The following is a 26,883-nucleotide window of genomic DNA, read 5'->3' on the forward strand; positions in this document are numbered from 1 at the left end:
TCTGGTTCTTCTTCCCTGTGATGGGGTTCAGGACATGCAACCCTAAGATATTTTAAAGTGAAGGAATTTGAAAAGATGACAGAAGCAGGAAGGTCACTGTGACCTTCTCCTCACCTTTCTCCCTGTAGCAGGTCATAAAACCTCTGAAGGATTTTCCAACCTTCCCCTGATGCAGGTTACAGACCCTCAGGGGAGAGGTGCCGTCCCTCTGCCTGGAGGAAAGGAGCAGCCATGTCTCCCGACACAGGACACAGAGAGGTGAAGAGGCAGGCCTTGCTGAGTTCTTGGATGAATGGCCTTTCCATCATATGCTCTGCCCTGCCACATTTCTCCACCACTGTCCCTCAAACCTAGCATAAAAGTACTCAGATTTAACTATTTCTTCACATGTTCATTTTCTTATGAAGGCTTCCATATCATGTAAAACTGCTATTCAGTAAAGTTGCGTGCTTTTCTCACTTTTTTTTTTTTTTTTTTTTTTTGAGACAGAGTTTCACTCTTGTTGCCCAGGCTGGAGTACAATGGTGCGATCTTGGCTCACCACAACCTCCGCCTCCCGGGTTCAAGTGATTCTCCTGCCTCAGCCTCCCGAGTAACTGGGATTACAGGTGTGCACCACCACGCCCGGCTAATTTTGTATTTTTAGTAAAGACGAGGTTTCTCCATGTTGGTCAGGCTGGTCTCAAACTCCCGACCTTAGGTGATCCGCCCGCCTCAGCCTCCCAAAGTGTTGGGATTATAGGTGTGAGCCACCGTGCCTGGCCTCTCTTGTTAATCTGTCTGTTGTGCTAGGGGCCTCAGCCATGAACCTAGGATGGGTTCAGCCCATGGCCTGAGCCATGAACCTAGAAGGAAAGATGTTTTTCCTCCCCTCCACCCGCTGGTCACTCTGGCCTCAGCCCTGGTCAACCCCTGTCCCCACTCTTAACACACTGATCGTCAAGGCCTGGTTGTAGTCCTTTGTATCTGTGGCTGTGAGCACGGGGCCTGGTATAGGGAATTTTAAAGATTTACATTGTTGCATATTTGCTGGCTGGCTGGCTGGGGATGGATGGATGAAAAGAATGAAGGAATTAATTGGTAGCGCCCTCAGGGAGCTATGCATGGGTGAAGGTGAGAGTGTGGTGTGTGGTTGGCGCTGTGGATTCTTAAAATGCCAGTTGGTTCCACATTATTTTGGGGACCTGGCAGGGCTTCTGGCAGAATTTGAGGCTGTGTGAATGGTCAAGGCTCCTGTCCTCAGGGAACAAAGTTATGACCTACGTGCTGGTTCACACTCCTGCACCCCAGTGGCTAAGCGCAAAGTGTGGAGGAACAGGGTCAGCCTGAATGCTGGTGAGTATGGGCCAGGTGGGTAAAGCCAGGGATCATTTCCTTTGTCTTTAGACAGCCATTATTCTTTTCTTTTCCATTCTATCTTTATGAGCATCATTAATGCCCACAAGCAAATGAAAATATGTGCTAATACTCATGCCTTCTACATTTCAGCAAATACGGGGCCCTGCCACATTTTTATTCCATAGCCTTTGCTTACGTACACAAGTTAGTAAATAGAATCATAAAGAGAACGCTAATTCTTGAGCTCATTTACTGTTTCTGCTTAGCAAGGATGTAATAACTTACATTTTTATCTACACTTTAGATACCTTAGCTGGGTTCTCAAATATGGAAGTGTTTGAGAAAACATTTCTTTGCTTTTTTTTTTTTTTTTTTTTTTGAGACAGGGTCTTACTCTATTGCCCAGGCTGGAGTGCAGTGGTGCAATCTTGGCTCACTGCAACCTCTGCCTCCAGGGCTTAAGGGATCCTCCTACCTTAGTCTCCAGAGCAGCTGGGATTACAGGCATGTGTGACCATGCCCAGCTCATTTTAAATTTTTTGTAGAGACAGGGTCTCACTATGTTGCTACTCTCAAACTCCTGAGCTCAAGCAATCTGCCTGCCTCAGCCTCCCAAAGTGTTGGCATTACAGGTGTGAGCCACCATGCCAGGCCCTTTTTATTATTTAAAAAGCTTTTTATTGCTTGGAGTGGTGGCTCACACCTGTAATCCCAGCACTTTGGGAGGCTGAGGTAGGTGGATCACTTGAGGTCAGCCTGGCCAACATGGTGAAACCCCATCTTTACTAAAAATACAAAAATTAGCCAGGTGTGGTGGCAGGTGCCTGTAATCCCAGCTACTTGGGAGGGTGAGACAGGAGAATTGCTTGAACCCAGCAAACAGAGGTTGTAGTGAGCTGAGATTACACCACTGCACTCCAGTGGACAGAGCGACTCTGTCTCAAAAAGAACAAAAACAAAACAACCAAAAACAGACCTTTTTATTATGGACATTTCCCACATGTTCAAAAGTAGAAATAATAATGTAGTGAGCTCCCATGTGCCCACCATCCAGCTTCAGTGACTAGGGCAATTCATGTTTTAGCCATAACTTCACCATCTCCTTCCTCTCCTGCTGGATTATTTTGAAGCAAATCCTAGGCATTATATTGTTTCATCTATAAATATTTTAGTACCTTGAAATGATAAGGCTTTTGAAAAAAGACTAGCTTTGCCTTGATAGAAATAGATTCATAGAGAATGTATTCTTTTGTTTGCCATTTTTCACTCAACATGTTTGTGAAATTCATTCATATAATTGCAGACATCAGTATTTTATTTTTTATTGCTGTATATTATTCTACATATTATAGAAACATTGATTTCTTAAAAATATAATCACATAACTACTTGGCCACCTAAATATACTGGCAATACTTTTTAAATATTATCAGTGTTTGTTTAGATTTTCCTGGTTGTTTTGTGCATGTCAGGTTTCATTTGTCTATTTAGAATGTTTGTTCAAATCAGGATAAAATAATATTTCCCATGTTTTAAAGATTGTGTCCAGCCTGTTCAGAGAATATATATTAGGGAGCTTTATGTAAGAACAGCCATTTCCTTATTTGTTGAAAGTGGCTGGACTTTTGGTCAAGCAACATAATGTGTGTAGGGATCGAGTTTTATGGGGAAGATGGATGGGTCTTCTGCTCCACCGAGTTAGGTCTAAGATGTGCCATCAAGGCTGGGCTGACCCTGTCCAGACTTGTTGGCACATCTTAGACTCAACTTTACCTAACTTGTCCTTTTCTCCTGCACTACAGAGTTCTGCCTTCTCCGAGGGAAGCAAGGTGGCTTCGAGAACAAGAAGAGAATTGACTCTGTCTACTTGGAGCCCCTGGTCTTTCGAGAGTTTGCATTCATAGACATGCCAGATGCTGCGCATGGGGTATCTTCCCAGGATGGACCATTAAGTGTTTTAAAGCAAGGTATTGCCAGCAGGGCAGGAGTGGGCAGTTGAGGGCCAACTGAGCCCTGTATCCCAAGAGGTGGTGTGGCCTTCAGCATCAGTGACCCCTCAGTGACTCATGGAAAACATGTAAGAGAGGTGATGCCGCCGAGGCCCAGTCCACTCGGCAGGACTCACCTCGGTTGGATCTTAGGGAGCCCCACGTTGTGGGTGCTGTATTTTAGGAACGGTGGGGAGAATGACGCTTCATGGGGCAGGGGTCAGAGACTGAGGAGTGAGGCAGTCAGGGGCTTGGCATTTTTCTTTCATTGTAAGCACAGAAGCCCTGTTGACTACTAAGAATGGCTCACCAGCCGCGAGGATGGAGAACCCAAGTTTTGCATCTGTTTAGTTATATTCTGGGCTTCATTGTCAAGACAAGCAATGCTTTGTCAGCCTTGCAAAATGCTCTCTTGGAGGCTCTTTATCCACATGGCATGGACTGCATGGTGCCAAAGAGGAAGAGGGGCCATGCCCAGGATGTGCCTGCAGCAATTCCTTTTGCTCCTCACAGCGTATTGTGCTTTAGAAAGCTGGTTTCTTTTGTCGGGGGTGTGGGGGGCACAGCATATAGGAGGAGATGGGCAAGGAAAAGGGGAAACAAATAGGTGAGAGCTTAGCACAAAGAGCTAGGAACCGCTCAGTGTGCGCTCTGGCTTGGAGGGTAAGCACAGAAGCCCTGGTGACTACATCCGTGGAGCTTTGATGACTCTCAAACCAGGATGCTTTTGTAGCAAAAATGTCCATATTTGAAAAAATGACAACAAAGGCCCAATTTTAATATAAGGCTTTCCTATCTATCTTGGCTTCCTTGAGATGGATAAGTGGGTGCAATTTTCAGCTGCCACTTAAAGGATTTTGTCATTGTGGGTTAGAACCACAGCACAGTGGCCCTGCAGCCACTGGGGAGCAGAAGGCAGTCCCGTGCTGCAGCTTTCTTTTGTCCTGCCCACAGGCCCACCCTTCCAGTTGGCCATTCTGGTCAGCAAGGGTGCAGTGGGAGCTGGGTGTGCGACTGGACCGACCAGGACAGCTTCTCTCTTCAGGCTGGGACTGGTAAAGACATAGTTGTGTGTATAGCAGAGTTTTGAAATATGTTGGTTACTGATGTTCTCTGTTCCTCTGCATGGGGCTTTATACAACTGCTAGTTGGAATTGTCCATCCTCATGGGTGGTACACTGATGTATTAGTGTGCATCCCTGCATATGAAACCTTTATCAAATCTTTAAAAATAAAATCTCCACTAGACTTAATTTATAGGAAGCTTCTGAGTATCTTAAAAACAAACAAAAAAACCAAAAAACAAAGAAAGGAAAAGAGATTCTAAGGGGAGAGGCCCCTAAGCATCCTGCAGAGGCAACAGCTTTGGGGACTCTGTGCTCAGCTTGAGGACTCGTGAAGAAGCAAAGGATAGAAAAAGAATAGCTGTGTTTGCCATGAAAATAGGGTGCCAGCCCCTTTAAAAATGGGCATTAAATATTAAAGCATAGAAAATCTGCAATGTACTACAAGAAAGGACATGAAAAATAATGTATTTTGGAATTTGTATGGCTCTAAAGCATTGTAAAAGCACTGACTTGTTTAGTAATTCAGCTTTGATAATTTACTTCCTGAGAAATCATGCTAAAGGGGAATTTAAATGACTTTTCCAGAAAATAATTGATTAGACTTAATTAATGTTTAGTGAGTCATCAGAGAAGAGTGAAGCTTGAAATACAAACTCGGCTTCCCTCTTTATCTCTCTCTCCTCCCTCCCTTTGGTTTTTGAAGAATATGCAGGGTGGCGTGTAACTTGATGTTTATTTCTGAGTTCCATGACTGACTATGCAGCAGGGAATATCCATGAAAGAACTGATGACGATTAGGTATAAAAAGCAGGAGTTGCTGTCCGACGTCGTGAGATGTGCATCGCGGTCATGAGACTCGGGTGTGCTTTGTTCTCACAGCGACCCCGCTCCTGGAGAGGAATTTCCATCCCTTTGTGGAGCTGCCTGAGCCACAACAGACAGCTTTGAGTGACATCTTCCAGGCGGTCCTATTTGATGATGAACTACTCATGGTCCTGGAACCAGTGGTGAGCCCTGAGACATCTCAAGGCAGTGTTTTCACCGGGGTTTTCTGGAACAGGGGACGAAGCAGGATGGAATTGTGTTAAAGGTTGCCCCACCTCCTTTTCTCCCTACAGCTGTCTCTTTTCTGATTCTTGGGTCCTGCGTTTTCTAAGTGCAGACAGGTAGCTGTCATCAGGCAGAGGGAGGTGTTAGTTTCCTAGGGCTGCCTCAACAAACCTGAGGGCTTAAAAAACCAGAAATTTATTCTCTCATAGTTTTGGAGCCCAAAAGTCCAAAATCTAGGTGTCTGCAGGGCAACACTTCCCCCAGAGGATCTACGAGAGAATTCTGCTGCCTTGTCTCCTCCAGTTGCGGATGGCTCCTAGTGTTCTTGGCTCGTGGCAGCAGCACTCCAGCCTCTGCTTTGTCTCCACGTGGGCTTCCCCTCTGTGTGTGTCTGTGTCTTCTCCTTTACTGTGTTATAGAGACACCATCATTGGATTTAGGGCCCACCCCAATCTAGGATGATCTCATTTTGATTTCCTTACTTTAATTACATCTGCAAAGACTAAGGTCACATTCTTAGGTTCCAGGTAACATATGTTGGGGGGCCACTACTCAGACTACTGCAAGGGGGTTGTGTGGTGGAATCTATAAAGTCAACCTGTTCCATTTAGAACAGAGAAATAAATAGGCTTTTGCACTGTTCTGTTCTGCAGCAGGATATCCTGGGGAGGTCAAGTTCCTTAACTAACTCTTCGTTGTGCAAATGGTGAGAGTCACACAAGCTGCCAACACTCCAGCCACCCAGATTCTGTGTCCTCCCTTTCTTAAGGCTGAGGCTTTATAAACCTGATTTTGACTATAGTTTTGTTTTTTGTTCTTTTGTTTTTCTATTATATTATGCAGGGAGTTTGAATAACTCATTTAGTGCTTTATGGTTTCCAGGGAAGTGTTCATATTATTTTTCCCTCTTGAAATTAGATTAGATTGTGCCGAAAGAGCCTGGGTATCAGTGTTGGAACCTGTTATTGAAACAGTCCCACAGCCCAGGACATTTGCATTCTAGAGGGTGGGGAGCTCAGCTCCAGGGAGAACAGTGTTTTAAAAAGCCCATTGACTTCTACTTCCAAAAATAACTTCTTCCAAGAGGAAAATGTCAGGCCAGCACCCTGTGGAGAGAGCCTCAGCTGCCCTGTCAAATGCTGGAGAAGCAAGCTGCCTGGATGGTGGCGAGGGTGGGGTCAATCTTTCAGATGATTGGATCTGGACACCAAGGCTGTGGGTGGTGCAGAATTGGCAGGGTGGTCCGAACTGGCTCTCCAGCAGGGTCACCTCACTCCACAGCAGGCCCTGTGGGGACGGATGCAGCTGCCCAGTGCCCGGTGGGAATGTGGCTGGGGGCTGGAGCGCCTAGCTTAACACATGACAACCAAGACAAGACGATGCTTGAACATCGCCCTCCCCAGTTCTGTGTGTAACCACTTGTTTCTGGTCCCTGGCACTACCCAACAGACCCTGCCCTGGAAGGTTCTATGCCACAGTTCCAGCAAGTACGCCCCCAACCCTCGTGGGCCAGGTTCAGCTTACTGTCCTGTCAGTGAAATGTAGCTGCCAAGGATTAGCAATTTCAGAATGTAGAGAAGAGCTGCGGGTCATACTTTCCTTGGGGGAAGGGGAAGGGCTGGGGCTTGTGTGTGCTGTGAAGAGAGGCCCCGGGCTGCGGCGCTTGGTCTCCTGCTGTGTCATGACTCTTCTTCTTCCCTGCCCTACAGTGTGATGACCTGGTCAGCGGCCTCTCACCCCCACTGGCGGTGCTGGGGCAGCTGAAGCCCCGGCAGCAGCAGGACCTTGTGGCCTTCCTGCAGCTGGTGGGGTGCAGCTTACAGGGTGGGTGTCCAGGCCCCAAGGATGCGGGCAGCAAGCAGCTGTTTACGACAGCCTACTTCTTGGTCAGTGCCCTTGCAGGTAAGGAGAAAAGAAAATGAAAGGAATGGCTGCTGCTGCTTTAAAATGCTTTGCCTACTATCTATGCTTCTGGGGATACAGAGGTGGTAACTGTGGAAGATATGGTACATACAGGTCCCTCCCTTCTGGTACGGGGAGGGTAAGAGGTGGGAGGCTGATGGGAAACCACAGACTCGAGACTGAAGGGGGCCTTTCCATCCAGCACAAGCCTCCCTACTCTCCCGGAGGGCCCTTCTCCCTCCTCCCCCAGGGAAGGCCACAGTGGATGCCCCCTTGCCTGCAAAAGCAAGCATCTCCCTGACAGGCTGTGGTTCACTCCGGAGTCCCAGCAGAGCTGAGTGGCAGCGACTTTCATTTGACAACTGCTCTCCTCCAGCATTTCAGTCCTTCTGATCTTTGCAAACTTGTTATTCCCCACCCTGCGTGCTCCTGTCTGGGGCAAGGGGCCTGTGGAGAGCATTCAACCATCCAATGTACTAGGCTGGGAGGCAGAGCTGTGGCTGGGCCCAGATGCACAGCTTCTGCACTAGTCCTGAAATGGCCTCCTAGGGGAGCAGCCATCCAGTTATTGTGGAACAATCTCTGCCACCTCTGTACCCCTCCCATCCGGAACTCGCCACGCCAGAGTGCCTGTCAGGAGATGGGCATCCTTCATGAGGAAGCTGGGCTTCCTGTTCCCTCTCAGAAAAGCCAATTGTGGCAAACCAGTCCCCACAGCTTCCCTTCATGGTGACACTAGTCAGGACACTTCATTTCTGATACGTTCAGGGTTCCTCCCCAGCACCACACAGAAACAGACCCAGTAATCTTCAGTTTTTAAAGAATTAATCTGAGAGAATGCCTCTCCCAACTCTATGTGCTGACAAATATATGCTCTGTCTTGTTCCAACTCATGGATGAAAGTTTTGACTGGTAAACTGAAACAGGACATAAGACAGAGCCCTGCGGAACTCCACTAGAGACTTTCTCCCAATGTTAACTTCCGGGTATTAGAGTCTTTCAGAACAGGCATTCTGTCAGGAGCTAATACACAGGCCAGAGTTCTCTAACTTGTGAGAGGCCTTTTCTTCATATACCCCATTACTTATTGCAGCATTTCTATCAATAGCCTGGATCAGTGATGCCAAGTAGGTAACACAGGGCCAGCATCATGAAAGCACCACAGTCCCCTTCTACTTGAGCCTAGACACAGCATCAAATTCTCTGCAACTGGCTGGGTGTGGTGGCCCCATCTGTAATCCTAGCGTTTTGGAAGGCTGAGGTGGGAGGATCACTTGAGCCCAGGAGTTCAAGACCAGCCTAGAGAACATGGCAAGACCTCATCTGTACAAAAAATAGATTAGCCAGGCATGGTGGTGTGTACCTCTATAGTCCCAGCTACTTGAGAGGCTGTGGAGGATTGCTTGAGCCCAGGAATTCAAGGCTGCAGTGAACTATGGACGCCATTGCAGTCCAGCTTGAAAAAAAAAATCCCTGCAAGCTTGCACACAGGCAGCAGGCTACTCAGTTGACACATAATGTGAGACTGACTTGCTGTTTCTGAATTGGAAACTCAGAGGTAGGGAAATCTTTAGGTGCAGCTGGCAGTCTCTAAATTTTTCAACCAATCCTGCCCTTTTCTGAACTGTGATCTCATTTATATGTCAGTCTCAGCAGAGGCCAGGTTGGCATAAAGCCCTTCCATTTGTGCTCTTGCTAATCCTCAGCCTTTCTGAGTTGATTTTTTTTCCTCTTAATATAATCTTCTCTCCTCTCCTTACAAACTGAGGAAAGTGCTGGAATAGAAAATGGGGTCTTCGTAGGTCCTCACACCAGTTTCTGGCTAATAGCTGTTTTCAGCACTTCAGTCCCACATGTGACCTGTCTCCTGGGAAGCTTCCTCTACTATTTTGCAACCTTAAGCAAGCCAAAGGTCTCAACTCTTTGGACTCTATTTGTAAAATAGAATTGGTATATGGAAGAGCAATCAAAATAATTTCAGTTCAAGAAACATTTAACAAGCTTATACTATGTTTTAGGCAGTGCTAGGTAAATATCAAGTCTTGGCCCTCCAGGAAATCAGAGTCAAGTAGTAAAATTAGTGGATAAGCTCAATAATTTAGATGCTGTTCTTTCATTCCTGTGCCCCTAGCACCTAGTGTACCACACTCAAGATAACGGCTAAATAGGTAACATGGGACTCAGGTATTTCCAAGAATAAGAGATGAGGATGATGGTTACCTGGGTCCCAGGAGCCACCCTGGAAAGTGAAGGCAGGGCAGTAATGGCAGATGAGATGGCTGGGGACAGAGGCTCAGCTGGATACGCTAGGCCACATAGACTTTCCGTCTTCATCTTCCTGCTTTGGGGTAAGAGACTACTTGAGAAACTGTGGACCTTCAGACAAATGCATACACATTTGAATACCAGATTAGGTTCTCTGGAAGAAGCATCCCCCTGGGTGCTGCCCCACCCCCTTAATAGCCTACACTCTCTTGAGAATGAGCCATGTTCTGTTGTACTCTCTGGATCACACCTCAACAACACACTGCCTTTTACAAATAAGGCTGCTAATACATGGCAGGAACAACTGAGTTCCTAACCAGTCCCTCGGCTACCTGATTCAGCAGGTGACTCATTCTTTTTTGCCTTTTCAGCTCAAAACTTGTACCCCCAAGGGATTGTGGTCCTTTTAGCAACTGTATCTGTGTTTTCCCTGGGAGGTGTTTAATATCCACTTTGAATAACACTGACCTGGCATTCCCTTCCCTGGGGCTTGGCAAGGGCCCTTCTGGTGCAGCCCCTAGCCTGGCACAGCTCTGCTCCAACCTTTCTGCTGTTGCTGCTCCTGGCCTCAGGCCACACTGCATTGATCAAGCTACACTGCATTTTCCTCCCCAAAATGATTGGTTATGGGGTAGAGCCCTTTATCGTTTACACAGTATTCTGACATATGCAAAAACAAAACAACTATGGTAAATGAGCAAACTGAGGCTGAGAGGTGTACCTGAGGCTGCAGCCTGAATGCGTGGAGGGTCTCAAATGTCACTCTTCTGTCACCAGATGGCAGGGTCTACTTTTCCATGCCGATTCCTTTCCTTCCCCCAGAGTCTGGGCAATTCTTTCCATTTGGTAAGTTGAATGTCAAGGAGTATCCTCTGTGGAATGCAGAGCTGGCAGGTGGGTTCCTACATCTGTTTTCTACAAGGTCTTTGCTGCCCATTTAGCACCATTCATTAACTTACTCAACAACTGCTGAGTACCTCCCCTGCCTGGCTGGCGGGAAAGTACTAAAATATAAGTTAGGTGCCATCCAGGGGCTGGCTCTGTTCCCATGGACTTGTTTTTTTGGACTGTGACTGTGATTTTTGTCTCCTGCAGAAATGCCAGATAATGCAGCAGCTCTGCTGGGCACTTGCTGCAAACTCCAGATCATTTCCACATTGTGCCACTTGGTAAGTAACCTCCCAGATGGGACCTTAGAATGGATAGGAATGGGGAAATGATGAGGGGGTAGACATCCAACAGCCGATAAAACACCTCTAGGACTTATCCACAACAGCTCTTCAAGATAGATTAAATAAGTATTGTTATTAACCCTACTTTTATACACATCCCACCCCATGGGAAGACTGAGACCCAGAGGGAAATGATTTGTCCAAATAACTTGTTAGCAGGTCCAGGACTTCATCCTTGTCTTTAGACTCCAACTCTTATACTTTTCCCATTGTTTGGAGAGACTTTTGGCCAAGGTTTGGTGTTACATTACAATAAAGGGGCCTGACACCATATTATTTGCAATGGCAGTTTTGTGCTGAGACCGGTCTGATTGAGCTCTGCAGCAGATTTGCCAGGGAGGTATCCAGGACTGATCTGTCCCAGGGAGACACAGCCTCTTTCATCCACTTTTAGGAATATCGTTAGCTTGGTGCCTTCTGGAAATGTCATTGTAAGAGCACGAGTTAGGTAATGATGAGCTTAGCCCTAGAGAGTCAAGATTAAGCTTTTCTTTTTTAAATTATAGATTGAGCCATTAGTAGAAAGAACCACCAATAGGTTGCCCTGAAGCCACCCTGATGGGGTAGCTCGTCTTGTGTAGCTTTTGCAGATGTTGCTCAGCCTGGGGCAGAGGAGCTGAGCACACATGGTCTGATTATTTTAAGGCCTAATTACTAAAGTCCAAGGCCAACCTGCTATGTTGGCCCAAAGGATCATCTCTCAGAGCTCTGCTGTCAGATCTGAGAAGCAGGTATTGGGGCAGACTGCCTAGACAGGACCCTGACATTTGGTATACATCTACTCTGGGAACACCGAGTAATGTGGTTGGTGCCTTTGTGCATAGCAAAGACATTAGAAGACTATGCAGCATGGCATCATTCCAAGGAGCAGACTCACAACTGAAAGATTCCACAGGCCCAGAGGAACCTGCATTCTTGTACACTGACTGCAAAAATGGAACTATTTGAAAATGTGCCAGCATGTGTGTCCTGGGTCAGCTGAGGGTAAAGGCTGGTGGCACAGTCTGGTTATGGAAACAATACGTGCCATTATTCTAATTGTATGCAATGATGAGCAAAACAACAGTTCTGCTTTCAGATCTCAGCTCCTCTTGCAGCAACTGAGTGCTCAGCATTTACTAAGTTAGTCCTTCCCAAGTATTTACAGACTCATCAACTGCAACTGAAGCAGATAAAAAGAAAATCCTGCCAAGCCCATGTTATCTAACCCCTTCTGTGACAAACTCACACTTAGCTGTCCTCCTCCCTGCAGATCAGCTCTAGGACATTTGTATTACCCCCAAGTTCTGCTCTGTTGGTGTTCTAAGAGCAGCAGCCAGAACACATTCGGAGTTCAGAATGGAAGGTATTCTGCCTCTGCACATTCTGCCTTTTGGCAGCTGCTCAGCATAGTCAAAGACCTCCTTTTTCTGTAAAGACCTTCCTGGGTGTCTTCACATACCACCTCCCCCCAGATTTGCAATAGCTCTATTTAAGACATCGAGGTGTCTGCCTCCTGAAGGAATTTGAGCGTCATGTTTCTTTAAGGGATTTACTTGAAACAGGGCACAAAATCCATCTGCAGCCCTGTCTTTTCTTGTCTAGTAGCCAGGGTAACTTTGAGAGGCTTTCTGAAGGGCTTTTGGGAGTACAGTGCCAGATACACTAACATATTTCCAAGAACTGGTGAAAGGGTGAGTTAGTTAGAATCAATAGAGAATGTTAACTTCACTCCACCACCCTCTGGATCACCGTTTCCCCCTTATACCTAGAAATGCCTATGAGCAAAGGGGTGGAGGATATTTAGAGAAGAAAGCCGAATGCTGCGCAGCTCTCATCCGCCAGGTGGTAAGGACAGGGAGCCTGCCATGCTGTTGACAGTCTCCAGCCTGCACCAGTGGGGCTCCTCCTTAAATCACGGGTGTGATGCTGTGCTTAAAGAGCAGGTCTAATCTACTCTCTAAAGCACAATCAATAGTTTGCAGTCTGAGCCTAATGGTAACGTTAAGCCTGTGGTTACATTGTGTGAGTTGTATTTGGCAAATCTACAAGGTTCGTGAGGCTGACTTTGATAATAAACACACAAGCACTTTTACACTCCAGTGAGTGCTACCCTTCAGTCTACCTGGACAAGCTGCATGACTTTCAGGACAGTCAACACTGCTCAGGACATTTCTGATTTTTTTCCTTTGCATTCCCTTCAGATTTCTTAAAATTCAGGCAAACTTTCTAGGCTTATTTCATTTTTAATTTAAAATTTTACTACTTACATTATTAATCAGATCTTGAATGCCTGTTTCAAAATGAAATCTACTGGTAAATTTGTAATTGCTGAAGATTTTTAAAAAAGCATTACGGGTACAGATCGAGACCCTAAACGCAAATCAAATATTTCAAGTATGTGTTGAGCAGTGGAATTAGAGCAGCATCCAAAGTGACCTTGGTGAAGAACACATTGAGTGTCTGTGTTGTAGGCACAGCAGACAAGGTCCCTGCTCTCACGAGCAGTTTAGGGTTAAATAAGGGAAAGTGACTAAACACTATCAAGCAGATTACTTCAGATATAGTAAGTTTATGGATACAACATAATGGAGTAACATAAGGCTGAGTTCTGGGGGTAGGGGTAGATAGATGGAAAGGGATTGGGAAAGGCCCTCGATGTGGCATTTCAGCTGACGAGAAGGGGGGATCAATAGGGAAATTTGGAAGAAGGAATAACAAGGGAAAAGGTTCTTGAGGCAGGAAGGATAATTAAACTAAACTATGGTACCTACCTTTGAGGAGTTCATGCAAATATATAAGAAAGTTCTAATATCTTCAGTAAAACAAAAACTAACCATACTGCGTATATGAGCAAAGTACATTCTGACCTTTCTAATGTACTGGAGTTAATGGGACTAGTAGAAAGAGTTTGGAGAGTAGGGATTCAGACAGAGGACACTAGACAAATTGGATAGAATCAGGCCTGAAGTCCTGGCCTAGATCAAATATATCATGTTATACCTCAAGGGTTTTCCTGCTCTATTTGGGGAATTTAAAAAACGACAGTTGGCCAGGCTTGGTGGCTCATGTCTGTAATCCCAGCACTTTGGGAGGCCAAGGTGGGCAGATCACCTGAGGTCAGGAGTTTGAGACCAGCCTGGCCAACACGGTGAAACCCCGTCTCTACTAAAAATACAAAAATTAGCTGGGCGTGGTATCACACACCTGTAGTTCCAGCTACTCGGGAGGCTGAGGCAAAAGAATCGCTTGAACCTGGGAGCTGGAGGTTGCAGTGAGCCAAGATCATGGCACTGCACTCCAGCTTGGACGACAGAGCAAGACTCCATCTCAAAAAAAAAAAGTTTTTTCCCCCAGAATTACCTACAAGTGCATTACTATCCAATGTGGATTTTTTAGAACATTTTTAAAATGAATTTGTTTAAATGTGTCATTTCAGCTTCGTGCTCTGTCTGATGATGGAGTATCTGATCTTGAAGACCCAACCTTGGCTCCCCTGAAAGATACAGAAAGGTTTGGGATCGTGCAGCGCTTGTTTGCCTCAGCTGACATTAGCCTGGAGAGACTGAAGTCATCTGTGAAAGCTGTCATTCTGAAGGACTCTAAAGTCTTCCCACTGCTTCTTTGTATAACCCTGAATGGACTCTGTGCTTTAGGCAGAGAACATTCATGATGTCATATGTGAACTAGAAGTACGTGTTATTGGCCAAGGCTATTTTTCAGAATTGTTAAAGGTCATATGCACGTTAAAAGTTGATCAATGAAATGAATTTACAAAACAGTTCAAGAACTGGTGACATTTTGCATTATGAATGACCTTTTAGCCACCAGGTACTCTTTAAACAGTTTTCCTTATCAGAGGCCCTCCTGTGCTGGTGACCCAGCATCTGAGTTAGGTTCCAGCACCTAAAGAGCTGGGAGGGCGGAGAATTCTTAGCATACATTCAGACGTTTTTTCTGCACAATAATAAGTCCATCTGTCACTTGCATTCCACTTTTTGTTATATAGAAAGAGTCTGATCCTTTAATCCAAAAGTTCTTTTTACATTGTGAATGCTGTGGGAAGGCAATTTCTCTGCACACAAGAGGCTACGTTTTGGATGTGATGTATGTTATTTGATGACTGAAAATGAACTGTAAATGCTCCTAGAGTATATTCCTCTGCTGAACAAAATTAATTAAACTTTAAAAAATCTAATAGTAACACACCACTGCTTGGGACCCTAGCTATATGCATTTTATGTGACCTTGCCATGCTTTGGTGAACATACTAATTCTATGTCTAGGACATGTTGATTTCCTATGTATTCTGGGTATTCTACTAAAGGAAACTTTGAACTATGTCTATTTTGCTTTTTCTTCTGTTTTGATGATGTCCTTCTATAGATAGCTTGGACTGGCTCCCTGTGTCCCTGATTCCAGACAGGATCTGAGCCACTGGGGATGAGGGGTAGCAGTTGTTGGAAACATATCATACAGCACCTATTCCTTTTTCCCTGCAACATCATCCACTTACTTATTCCCTTTCTTCCCTTCAGATTTTAATGAAGGTTAACAAGGAAGAATAAAGCAAATAACCCTTTCGTCACTACTAAAAATGAGACTCTTTATGGAGATGCTTATATGCTGGGGGAGAGGCTATAAAGTGGCACATGGTGGCAGCAGCTATACAGAAATAAGCCTTATACACAAACTGGAAAGGAATATGCAAAAGTTAAAGCAGTTGTGCTAAAATGGTGGCACTATACCTGCCTTTTGTCTGGTTTTCTGAAATAAGTAAAAAGAACAAACTACAAACAGAAGGTATAATATGAATCTACTTGTGTAAAAAGACAGATGTATACATGTTATCAATATGCATGGAAAATTTCATTTAAAGAGTTCACACGAAATCTAACGGTGGCTCCTTTGGGGAGAAAGAAACTTAGAGGTTGAGGCAAGAGGCAGAGGAAGATTTTTTAGCTTTCTATTCCTGCTAGAATTCTGTATGTCTTATCCTCCAAATTAAAAAACAGACAAAAATGAAAGACTTGAGATTGAAAGAAGCCATCCCAGCAAGCGCTGAAAGTCTGGGTTACGTCAAAACAGTCAGAAATCTAACTGTTTCACAATTGTTCTAAGACCAGCCAGTTGACATGCTGGATTGTGTTTTAAGAACTAGCTATTAAAAAGGAGGTAGCTTTATGCTACTACAGTTGTTCCCAGCCTGGTTACTGCCAGGCATCTTAGCAGACACCTGTAGAGATGTGGGTGCAGCAAGGCTAGGTGTGCTTGCAGTGAGGTGGAATTGGGCCTCCAAAGGTTTAAAAAAGATTTAATGAGGAAGTTGGAGATACCACCTTTGGAGGTTTCTAACTAGATAGTATCTCCAACTTCCTCATTAAATCTTTTTTAAAAGGTGCCCCTACTGACATCAAGAACCATACTTTTTTTTTTCATAATTAGATTTGCAAACAAGTCTATTAGGTCATCTGGAAAACAGTAAATAAAAGGAATACTTCCTAGAATAGCACAAGACAGCCCCCTTAATTCTGATATTTCCATTCATAAGAGGACCACTTCTCTTTCATAAATGGATGAAAGGAGTACCACTGACATAGCTAGTGTTGTTGGTCCATTAATGACTCCTCACAGATGTCCAAGACCTAGTCCCCGGAACCTGTATGTTATTTTACATGGCAGAAAGGGACTTGGCAAATGCTTTTAAAGTTACGGACCTGACATGCACACATTATCCTGGATTATGTCGGTGGGCCCTTAAAGGAAAGAAGGCAGAAGAGGCAGTGAGGGAGACTTGGCTCAAGAAAACGCAGGGAAGGTGAGGCCAGTAGAAAGAATCTATGTGCTGGCCAGGCGCGGTGGCCTGTAATCACGCCTGTAATCCCAGCACTTTGGAGGCTGAGGCGGGTGGATCATGAGGTCAAGAGATTGAGACCATCCTGGCCAACACAGTGAAACCCCATCTCTACTAAAAATACAAAAAAAAAAAAAAATTAGCTGGGTTTGGTGGTGCATGCCTGTAATCCCAGCTACTCAGGAGGCTAAGGTAGGAGAATCACTTGAAACCGGGAGGCAGAGGTTGCAGTGAGCCGAGATCGCGCCATTGCACTCCAGCCTGGGCAACAAGAGCAAAACTCCATCTCGAAAAAAAAAGAAAAAAGAAAGAATCTATGTGCTGCTGCTAGCTCTGAAGATGGAAGGGACCAGAGCAAGAGGAGAGCGCAGTCCGTCTGACAGCCAGCAAGGAAACAGGGACCACAGTCCTATAGCCGCATGGAAATGAAGTCAGCCAACAAACTGCACAAGCCTGACGCAGTTTCTTCCTCAGATCTCCAGGTAAGAACCCCAACAGGCCCTGGCCGACACCCTGATTTTAGCTTGGTGATATCTGTGTTGGACTTCAGACCTACAGAAGAGATAATAAATTTGTGTTCTCTTAAGCTGGTAAATTTATGGTTGTGATAGAAAACTTAGTATAAGATGGAAGGATGAAGAAGATAACATCTAATTCCTCTGGAGACATCAGAGATACACTGTACTAGCAATTTCTTAAGTATGAGGTAGGTAATCCTGGAAACTAGCTTGGGCAAGAGTTGCAAAGGGCCCTGTCTGGAAGGAGGCTTCCTGCATGCACCCAGCGCCACACCTCTGTCTCTCTTGTCAGCCTGGTGGGCCTAAGTCCCCTCTCATTGCAGGCTGCAGTGCTGAGCTGTGTGCCAGAGTGGGTCGGTTCATTCTCTTTCTCACCAGGGTTTCTTTCATTCCTGGCTAGCTGGGAAACGGTCAAGAGTATTCTATGCCATCTCAGCACAGAAGCCTTGTTTTCTTGGTCCTATATTTTAACCTTTCCCAACAATGAAATTCTTTCCTTGAGTGTGTCTTTGAAAACCACCAAATCGGACTGGGATAGAGAAAACAATGATTAGGGCTTCTGTTGTAGAGGCAAGTGATCAATTTATTTATTTAGGTGGGAAAAACTAAATGACTTTAGGGGCTTTTTACAAAGACTCTTATGACTTAAAAGAAATTACCTACAGAAGACTGAAGCTGGACCGCTTCCTTACACCATATAAAAAAATCAACTCAGGATGGATTAAAGACTTAAATGTAAAACCCAAAACTATAAAAACCCTGGAAGACAACCTTGGCAATACCATCCTGGGCATACGAACAGGTAAAGATTTCATGACAAAGACACCAAAAGCAATGGCAACAAAAGCAAACATTGACAAGCGAGATCTAATTAAACTTAAGAGCTTCTCCACAGCAAAAGAAACTATGAACAGAGTAAACAGCCTACAGAATGGGAAAAAATATTTGCAAACTATGCATCTGACAAAGGTCTAATATCCAACATCTATAAAGAACTTAAATTTACAAGAGAAAAACAACCCCCCCCTTAAAAAGTGGGCAAAGGACATGAACAGATACTTCTCAAAAGAAGACGTGTGTGGCCAACAACCACATGTAGAATAGCTCAGTATCACTGATCATTAGAGAAATATAAATCAAAACCACAATGAGATACCATCTCACACCAGTCAGAATGGCTATTATTAAAAAGTCAAAAACTATCAGATGCTGGCATGGTTGTAGAGAAAACGGAACACTCATACCTTGTTGGTGGGAGTGTATATTAGTTCAACTATTGTGGAAAGCAGTATGGAGATTCCTCAAAGAGCTAAAAGCAGAACTACCATTTGACCCAGCAATCCCATTACTGGGTATATACCCAGAGGAATATACATCTTCCTACCATAAAGACATGCATGCAAATATTCACTGAAGCACTATTCACAATAGCAAAGACACAAATCAACCTAAATGCCCATCAATGACAGATTGGATAAAGAAAATATGAGATATATACATACACCATGGAATACTATGCAGCCATAAAAAAGAATGAGATCATGTCTTTTGCAGGAACATGGATGGAGATGGAGGCCATTATCCTTAGCAAATTAACACAGGAACAGAAAACCAAATACTGCATGTTCTCACTTCTAAGTGGGAGCTAAATGATAGTATCTTATAAATACAAAGAAGGAAACAACAGACGCTGGGGTCTACTTGAGTGGGGAGGGTGGGAGGAGGGAGAGGAGCAGAAGACATAACTATTGGGTACCAGGCTCAGTATCTGGATGATGAAATAATATGTAAAATAAACCCCTGTGACACGTGTTTAACTATGTAACAAAACCTTCACACGTACCCCCAAACCTAAAAGTTAAAAAATGCGAAGTTAAAAAAAATTATCAAAGCTAATCAGATATCCTCCATTATTATCTCTAAACCTTAGTTACACCTATCAATGAAACACTTTTTACCAATAGTAAATATTTCTTTATATATACAAAAATATTTTACCAGGAGTATATAATCTCACAGATTAGACATTTCAATAATTTTTGTTTTGGACAGCATATGGAAATATGTGAAAAGATTTATAGGGACAGCTTCTGAAAAATCAATACTTAATTGTACTACAGGAAAATTTTATTTATAAAACAGCAATAATGTTTCTTTTACACAGAAATTAATAATACAATTACCTGGAAAGCAGTAGCAATTAATTTTTCTTTTTAAACTTCTTCATCAGAAACTTTAAGCAGCTTGTTCAGCTTTTATTTTCAGATTGCTAACAAGTATTCTGCCCTCCATTTTTTTTTTTTTTTAAAGATTCTCTTCTACAGTTACTTCAAAGACTAGAGGTTTAAAAAAGCATGCGTCTTGTGTTCAAAGAAAAGATTTACCAAAACGAACTGGCGTGGGGGGAAGAGGAAAAATAAAAAATTCCCACAGCAAGGTCTTCACATCAAATACTCACCATAGGCTCCAACAGAGCTCAACATAACATGGAGAAATTGCACTTGTTGCTGAATACTAGTGCTCATTCTTCTACAAGAGTCCAATATATCACTTCTTTAAAAAAAAAAAATCAGTGTTACTGAAGAGACAGGAGCCAGTCAGCAGTTCTTTTTAAAAGAGGATACAGAGACGTAAGAAATATTTTTATTGTATTTCAAATACAGATGTAGCTAAGCTATGCCTGAAATGTGGTTCTACCTGAAAAGATGGAGGCATTTCTCATTTGGACCATGTTTACCAGGACAAGCTTCATGTCTTTAAAGAAATGTTACTTATACTACTGTCCACCTCTCCTATTTAAGAATAAGATGAAAACCACACATTTTAACTGGTAATGACTTCTGGTTTAATGTCGGTAATTTACAGCTGATGAGTTTTTATATACATCAGATGAGTATACTTTTTTCCTGTTTAAGTTAGTTAATTAGGCTTCCTCCAAGCTCCCAGGCTACTTTGATAGAAGGAGAGCCAAATTTCATACATGACCTGTCATATTTATGCATGTTCCTTCTCCTGGCTTGCTGTTGGCTGAAGTACAATAAAGACATCTATTTCCAATTTTAAGACCTTTTTGGCTTCTGTGATAGCAACACCACGTATTTCATAAGATTCAAAGACAGTTGCTTTACAAGCAGTAAATCACTCAATCTTCTGATTTTATTAGTGGCATTTACCTTAACTATAGATGTGTTCATTCCATTTACACTGGAGATTAGAAAACAGTAAGAGCCAGTAGGAGGGGAAAAAAGGAAGAGAACTATCCCTTCTGATCGACTTTTGTATGTGGAGATAAGTCAAATTTATCACGCCACTGCATTATCAGCCAATGACTGAGAGGCAATTAGAAAGTAATAACTAAAGTGAATATCTGGATTTTGAGGTTCACAAATAAAGATCTCACTGTGAATGTTTCTTTCTATAAAGAAATAGATGCCTTTTTAAATTAATCATATGGGTAAAACAATAGGGCTGCAGTGATTTCAGGTATAAGGATAAAGTAGGACAGTTTTCGGGGGCAAAGATCAGAGTCTTCTGGTGTAACCAAGTACTGGATTGCTTGCTTACATTTTGTTTGATTTGTGAGTGGTCTCGTTGGCAACAAGGATTTGCTAAGGGTTTGGATTTAGTATGGGATTATAAGCTAAAAGGGACTTTCTGATTAGGACTAAGAGAGCAGAACAGACCTTCCTCCAGCTGAAACTTTATCTTTGGGGCTATTTTAAAACTGGAAGAATTCCTGAAAAGTATTCACCATTCACTACATTACTTCAGAAAGAGGCACACTTTAAAATAACTAAAAAAGAACAGATACAGTAGCCTAATAAGGATTTTTCAGTTCAGCATATCACAGTTACATCACAGTTACAAATTACAAATTAGAATTTAAGACGAAGACAAATATTAACCTAGCCTTACTTAACAAGTAGAATAGTAATGATAAAGGGAAATATAAATTTCATCGAAGATCACACAGTCAGAAGTCAGAATTAGGATCTTGGCCAGTACCCTGTCTTTACTTTTACCACTAGAGAATATTTTTTAAAAAGTACTGCAGTGTATTGCCAAAGTGGTGTGAACCATGCTTACTTTAGAAATGAGATATCATCATTCTTTCACTGTTTAGTATATTAAGGACTCATGTTTGAATCTGTGCACTTTTCAAAAACCATTCCAAGAACACAGAAGGTAGCATGATGAATTATGGGAAATATTTTAAAAAGAGTATAAATTGCAAAACACTAGAACAAAAATGCAATTTAAAAATAACCTTACCTTAAAAAAATTATAGAACTGTCATCTTCCTCAGGTATACAATATATACTTGCATAAAAACTGACAAGATGCTCAATTATTAGTCAAATGTATTCTTAAATTTTGTGAGTATTCATTTGTACTATATACAATAATCCCATTATTTAAAAGAATGAATTTCTCCCAAGAATTCCAAATACATTACAGATGTTATTACATGAATTCTCACAGCGAATCTCTTGAAATAAGATAAGGGCAGGTACCATAATCTCAGCCTGAATCATATTATAGATTCATTCAAAAGTTTAAATAAGAATTTCCCAAGGGGTTTCCATCCAGAACCCTGCCCTTTTTCCCTAAGAAAATTAAATTTATTATAATAATGACTACTTTCTGAGTTTCTCATATATTTTTCAGAAAGATTATCAGCTTCAAGGTGGAACCAGAGCCTTTTAAAACAATCTTAAAAAAGTTTCAGAGTGTCAAAGAAATGGGAGTAATTAAAAATTTTAGAATGCTAGTTATAATTACATGAATGAATACATTCAGTTTTATATTCATACATTTTGGGAGAATTTTACATATTATACACATAGCTGTGTGTGTGTGTATATATATATATATATATACACACACACACACATACATAATATATGGCAACTCAAACATTTAAAAAATGAACTGCTGTCTATGTACATAAAACTTCAGGATTGCCTTTTTCATGTTTAGTTAAGGTTTATTACTACAAAATTACTGGCTCTCTAGCCTGTGATTTCTGGATAATGGAGTACTGTTTCAGAAGTTACAAAAGTAAAATGTAAGTAGGTTATTATTTTGAGCAATTTTCAAAATTGTTATCTTTAGTTTGCCAATTCAAAATAATTTTACCTAACTCTATGGCTATCCACCTTGAAAATCAACTCCAATCACTGGGATCATGACACTTGTTATACATAAAAATAAGTACCATTTAATAATTTTTAAAGCAAGGATCATTTTTTATTGTCATTGGGATATTATGGTCAAAGCAGTTAGTATCTGTATGTAATCTATAATGTCACACGGTTTTATTGCTAACTTGGGTTATTATCTAAATTTGCCTTAATAATCTATTTGTTGCTTTAAAGGAAACTTCTTAAAAACTACTATAAATTTATTGGATTCTAGAATCTAGGGTTTAGGCTATTACTGCTGTAGGCATACTAGGTTTCTCTTATAATTTCTATTTCAGAAAGCTATGTTCAGCAATTGTATAGTTAGAGTTAGCCAAAATAAACAAAGTCCTGATGTATTTGACATGTGATATTACCAAATATCACACAGAAATGAAGACTGCATAATAAAGGCATGGCTGTAATGAAGGTGAAAATTCTACTTTGTAGGGCCATCACATTTATTTCACTAAGTTATGGTTAAATGACTTATCCAGGCACATCACCTTTATGGGTATTTGTACATTTGAAAATGAAAAAATACATATATAGTCTTAGGTTGTGTACAGTCATGCCCTGAGTGCTGAAATGTGGACACTGACCTATCCACAAGGAGCCCTCAGGCACATTAATGCATTGGCACATCATGTTTCCCAAAAGCACATGCATGTGTGTGTCTATTTCAACCCTTAACAATTGCTCAACACCACTCTAAACCATTTTCTCTTCCATAAAGCTAATTATCGCAGATCTTCCCAAAAGAGAAGTTCACATTTCCTTGATCACAGCTATACTCTCATTACTTAGGAAGAACCCGGGGACCTCTGGGGCTTCTTGCCCCAGCAGAGCACTGCTCATTCCTGCAGATTCATATGGGACTTGGGTTTCAAGTTCAGTGATTCTTCATTGAGATACAATGAACTTATCTAAATGTATTCTTGTTAGCACTGGCATCTAGACCAAAATGAACTAAACTGCATCATTTCATTTTATATTAGGAGAAATCTAATGTGCATTAATTAAGTAGTCAATCATGAATACCATTTATAATAGAAGTAATTCCTTTAAGTATATTTTCTAAGTAATACATTTTATATCACAAAAGGCTAACAATATACATGATGTAAAAGTCATCTATTGTACCAAGATGATTGAAATATTTTGCAGATAAACTTCTTGTGCTGCTATAATTATCCCAAAGCTGTTTAAAGAGGCTCCATGCTGCAGCATGAAAGTACATTAGAGAATACAGCACATTTCCTGAGTGCAGAACTGAAATTTCTCTTAAAATTTCAAGTGTGTGTTGAGACATTAAGTCACAGGCCATCACCTTGATACTGTGCTTTAATTCATGTTGCTTAGAGAAGCCAAGAATTTGGTGTAAATACATGTAGTTTGAAAGTTTCCACAGTTATTAAAATAGTATAATCCCTTTTGTCACCAATTCCCTGTCCTGGGACAAGAAACGTGAATTTGTGTTCTGGCCATGAAATCTAGAATCAAAAAAAGAAAAAAGAAAAAAGGAAAAAAAGAAAAAAAGAAAAACCTATAGATTTCCAACTTTAACAATATGACAGCTTGGGTGTTTTATTGTGAAAAAGATTTTAAACAATGTGTGAATACTGCCTATTGTCATATATTTTCTTTTCCCTCAATGTCCTCCCAGCTGGCATTCCATATGAAAACTTTGGTGAGGGAAAAAACAAATTCAGCAGCCAGGTGTCTGGCACCTAACACCAAAGATGACCATCAATATTTAAACACCTAATCCTTTAAAGTGTGAATAATGTTTACATGAAAAGCTAGCAACAATACAGAATGTGGTTACCTTAATTTAATAATGAGCTGCATCTCTGAATATGTTTTAGGAAGAATTTCTATTATCCAAGAATCCTAAAGGAAGATATTAACTGAGGTAAATGTGGGAATTTGTATAAGTCAATCCTTCTAACAGAGAACTTCTTTTGGTAATCATTAAACAAAAAGTACACTTCTTGTCTAGGTGCGGTGGCTCATGCTTATAATCCCAGCACTTTGGGAGGCCAAGGTGGGTGGATCACTTGAGGTCAAGAGTTCGAGACCAGCCTGGCCAACATGGTGAAACCCCATCTGTACTAAAAATACAAAAATTAGCCAGACATGGTGGCACACAACTGTAATCCCAGCTACTTGGGAGGCTGAGGCACGAGAATCGCATGAACCCAGGAGGCAGAGGTTGCAGCGGGCTGAGATCGCGCCACTGTACTCCAGCATGGGTGACAGAGAGAGACTCCATCTCAAAACAAACAAAAAAACGAAGTACATTTTTTAACAGATATGTAAAAAATATACAAAACATTATTTAATATATATTATATAATACATAATATACATATTATATAATGTATATATTTTGTGTGTATGTATACAAAATAGCTGACAATTATTTCCCAATTTTTTAAGTTGTTCAATGGATTTGGTTCTCAACACAACAGACAGAACAGGTACCCCAAGGATCACATCACATTTCCAAAAGCACGTTGATTATTCACAAAAACTTCCAACTGCAAACTTAGAAGCATCTCTAAACATCACTAAAATTTGCAGAGGCATGATACATTTGCTGACCATGTTCTAATAAAAACATTGTTTAAAGTAGTAGGTTCCTTTTGTCAGTTAAAATTTTACATGTGAAAATAAACTTTCTTCAAGTGTCATTTTGCTGTAAGGTTTTACAGGATAAGGCACTCTCTCAGTCTGCATGACCTTGCTTACAGCCCCAGAGCTTACTGTGTACATGTTAAATTAATTAGTATCATATCACTGCAACAAATAAAAAGAATAACCTCATAAGAGAGTGCAAGGTATTGCTCTTCAATTTTTCAGTAAAGATAGAAATGAAGAGACAAAACTAATATAGCTGTATAAATTAGAATGGATAGCCATACATCTCTGAAATAATGAAAATATGTAAACTGATCAGACTTTTGACGTCAGATTTAGATGGTAGTAGACTAGCTATAACACTGACATTAAAATTCTGCTTTTGTAAGAAATTTATAAGAAGGAAGGTCAGTAACTATATTTTCTTCTATTAAGACTAACCCTTCACTATTTGAATACTGAACTAAATGACAGCTTTACAAAACTATTTCAAGTAATATTCATTATCACAGTGAAAATGTGAGACCAATGTTAGAGTGAATGATTTGAAAATTCCTTTGATGAAAAAGGCAAGGGTACTAAATCAAAACATATACAAAATGCTTCAACGCATTTCTTTATGTGATATGAATAGAAAGATTATCCATACAAAGTTAGAAAAACTAAGATAAATTATATATTAGTACACCTTCCAACCACATTTTATATAAAAATTCAGAAGTGTACTATTATTTCAATCTACACCATAAAAATGCCTGGACTTGGCAGATAATCTTCTATCTGTGATGTATTTTCTCAGTAGAAGGTTTATTTGTTGCAGTCACGTTTTAAAAGTTTAATTTTCATTGTTAACCTTACTGAATCATCAGTAAACCCAGCTGATTGGGACCCACTGTGGTTCCATTCTCAGTTTCTCTATGGCAGTTTGTAGTTTTTCAAAGGCTTTGTCTAGATTGTCATTTATGATGATCAAATCAAAATAGTGGTTGTATGCTCTCTGAATCCGTGCACTTTCATCCACTGTTTTCTTCAAGTCAGAGTCCTGTTGAAGAGTTTTAAAAGGAAATGTTTGTATTACAATGCATATTTACTTGCTCAAACTCCAACTAGAAGTGAATATAATAAATAGGTTAGATATATTTCTGGTAATTCTGGTATTAATCTTCAAAATCTAATCCATATAGTGTTAAAGACAACACTGCCATCTGTTCATGTCTCATTCTTTCCAGCAACACTCATGTTTACATTTATGAGTATTCTAAATCTTTTGCCTCACTGATATTAGGATAAAATTCCTAATCAAAAGACTGCTGACAATAATCTTGGAATGAATCTACAGTAACAAAAGAATTACTGCAGGTGACTGGTTTCCAGCTCCACTATATCATCCTTTTCGAAAGATTTTTATCTTATGGCCTATGTACAATATGGAACCCCATTTGCAGTGGCTGTTAAGCTCAAAGCTAAACTTGCTACCTCTCTCTAAGATAAGATCAGAGAATTCATTTTGGTGACAAAATAATCAGGATTAGCTTTTTACATCATCCAGGGTTTGAAAAGGGAGGAAAATGAATGAGTCAAGAATTGCTCTTAGGTTTCTAACTTAGGTAAATGGGTGGCTGTGGGAGATACAGAGTTGAGGGGTGGGGAGAGCATAATTTCTGGGGGAAACAAAGTGTGCTACTTTGTAATATGGTAAGCTTAAGATGCCTGTGAGACATCCAAGTGGAGATGTACAGCAGGCGACTGGTTATGCAAATCAGAGCTCTGAGGTCTGGGTTAGCTGTATATAAATCATTAGCATAACAACGGCATGAATGTAAATGATGTTGATGGAAGCACCCAACAATGTCATTTGTGTAGA

The 26,883-nt window shown here is 41.5% G+C and overlaps 2 protein-coding genes across 9 annotated transcripts in view; one reads left to right on the plus strand and one right to left on the minus strand.

Annotated features, from left to right (window-relative positions):
* Positions 1-15,164, plus strand: part of GSDME (gasdermin E) — a 59,979-nt gene extending 44,815 nt beyond the window's left edge. For all 3 annotated transcript variants that reach the window (XM_055293637.1, XM_055293636.2, XM_063609724.1), the window contains 5 exons: positions 3,141-3,305; positions 5,273-5,400; positions 7,153-7,345; positions 10,706-10,779; positions 14,261-15,164. In XM_055293637.1, coding sequence (XP_055149612.1) covers positions 3,141-3,305; positions 5,273-5,400; positions 7,153-7,345; positions 10,706-10,779; positions 14,261-14,494 — 794 coding nt within the window. In that variant the 3' untranslated portion in view covers positions 14,495-15,164. The remainder of the gene's footprint in view (positions 1-3,140; positions 3,306-5,272; positions 5,401-7,152; positions 7,346-10,705; positions 10,780-14,260) is intronic.
* Positions 15,165-19,302: 4,138 nt separating this feature from the next.
* PALS2 (protein associated with LIN7 2, MAGUK p55 family member) overlaps positions 19,303-26,883 on the minus strand; it is a 117,878-nt gene continuing 110,297 nt past the window's right edge. For all 6 annotated transcript variants that reach the window (XM_063609730.1, XM_055293635.2, XM_063609729.1 and 3 more), the window contains one exon: positions 19,303-26,061. In XM_063609730.1, coding sequence (XP_063465800.1) covers positions 25,885-26,061 — 177 coding nt within the window. In that variant the 3' untranslated portion in view covers positions 19,303-25,884. The remainder of the gene's footprint in view (positions 26,062-26,883) is intronic.

Source organism: Symphalangus syndactylus, chromosome 9, assembly GCF_028878055.3.
Source record: "Symphalangus syndactylus isolate Jambi chromosome 9, NHGRI_mSymSyn1-v2.1_pri, whole genome shotgun sequence".
Classification (NCBI taxonomy): domain Eukaryota; kingdom Metazoa; phylum Chordata; class Mammalia; order Primates; family Hylobatidae; genus Symphalangus; species Symphalangus syndactylus.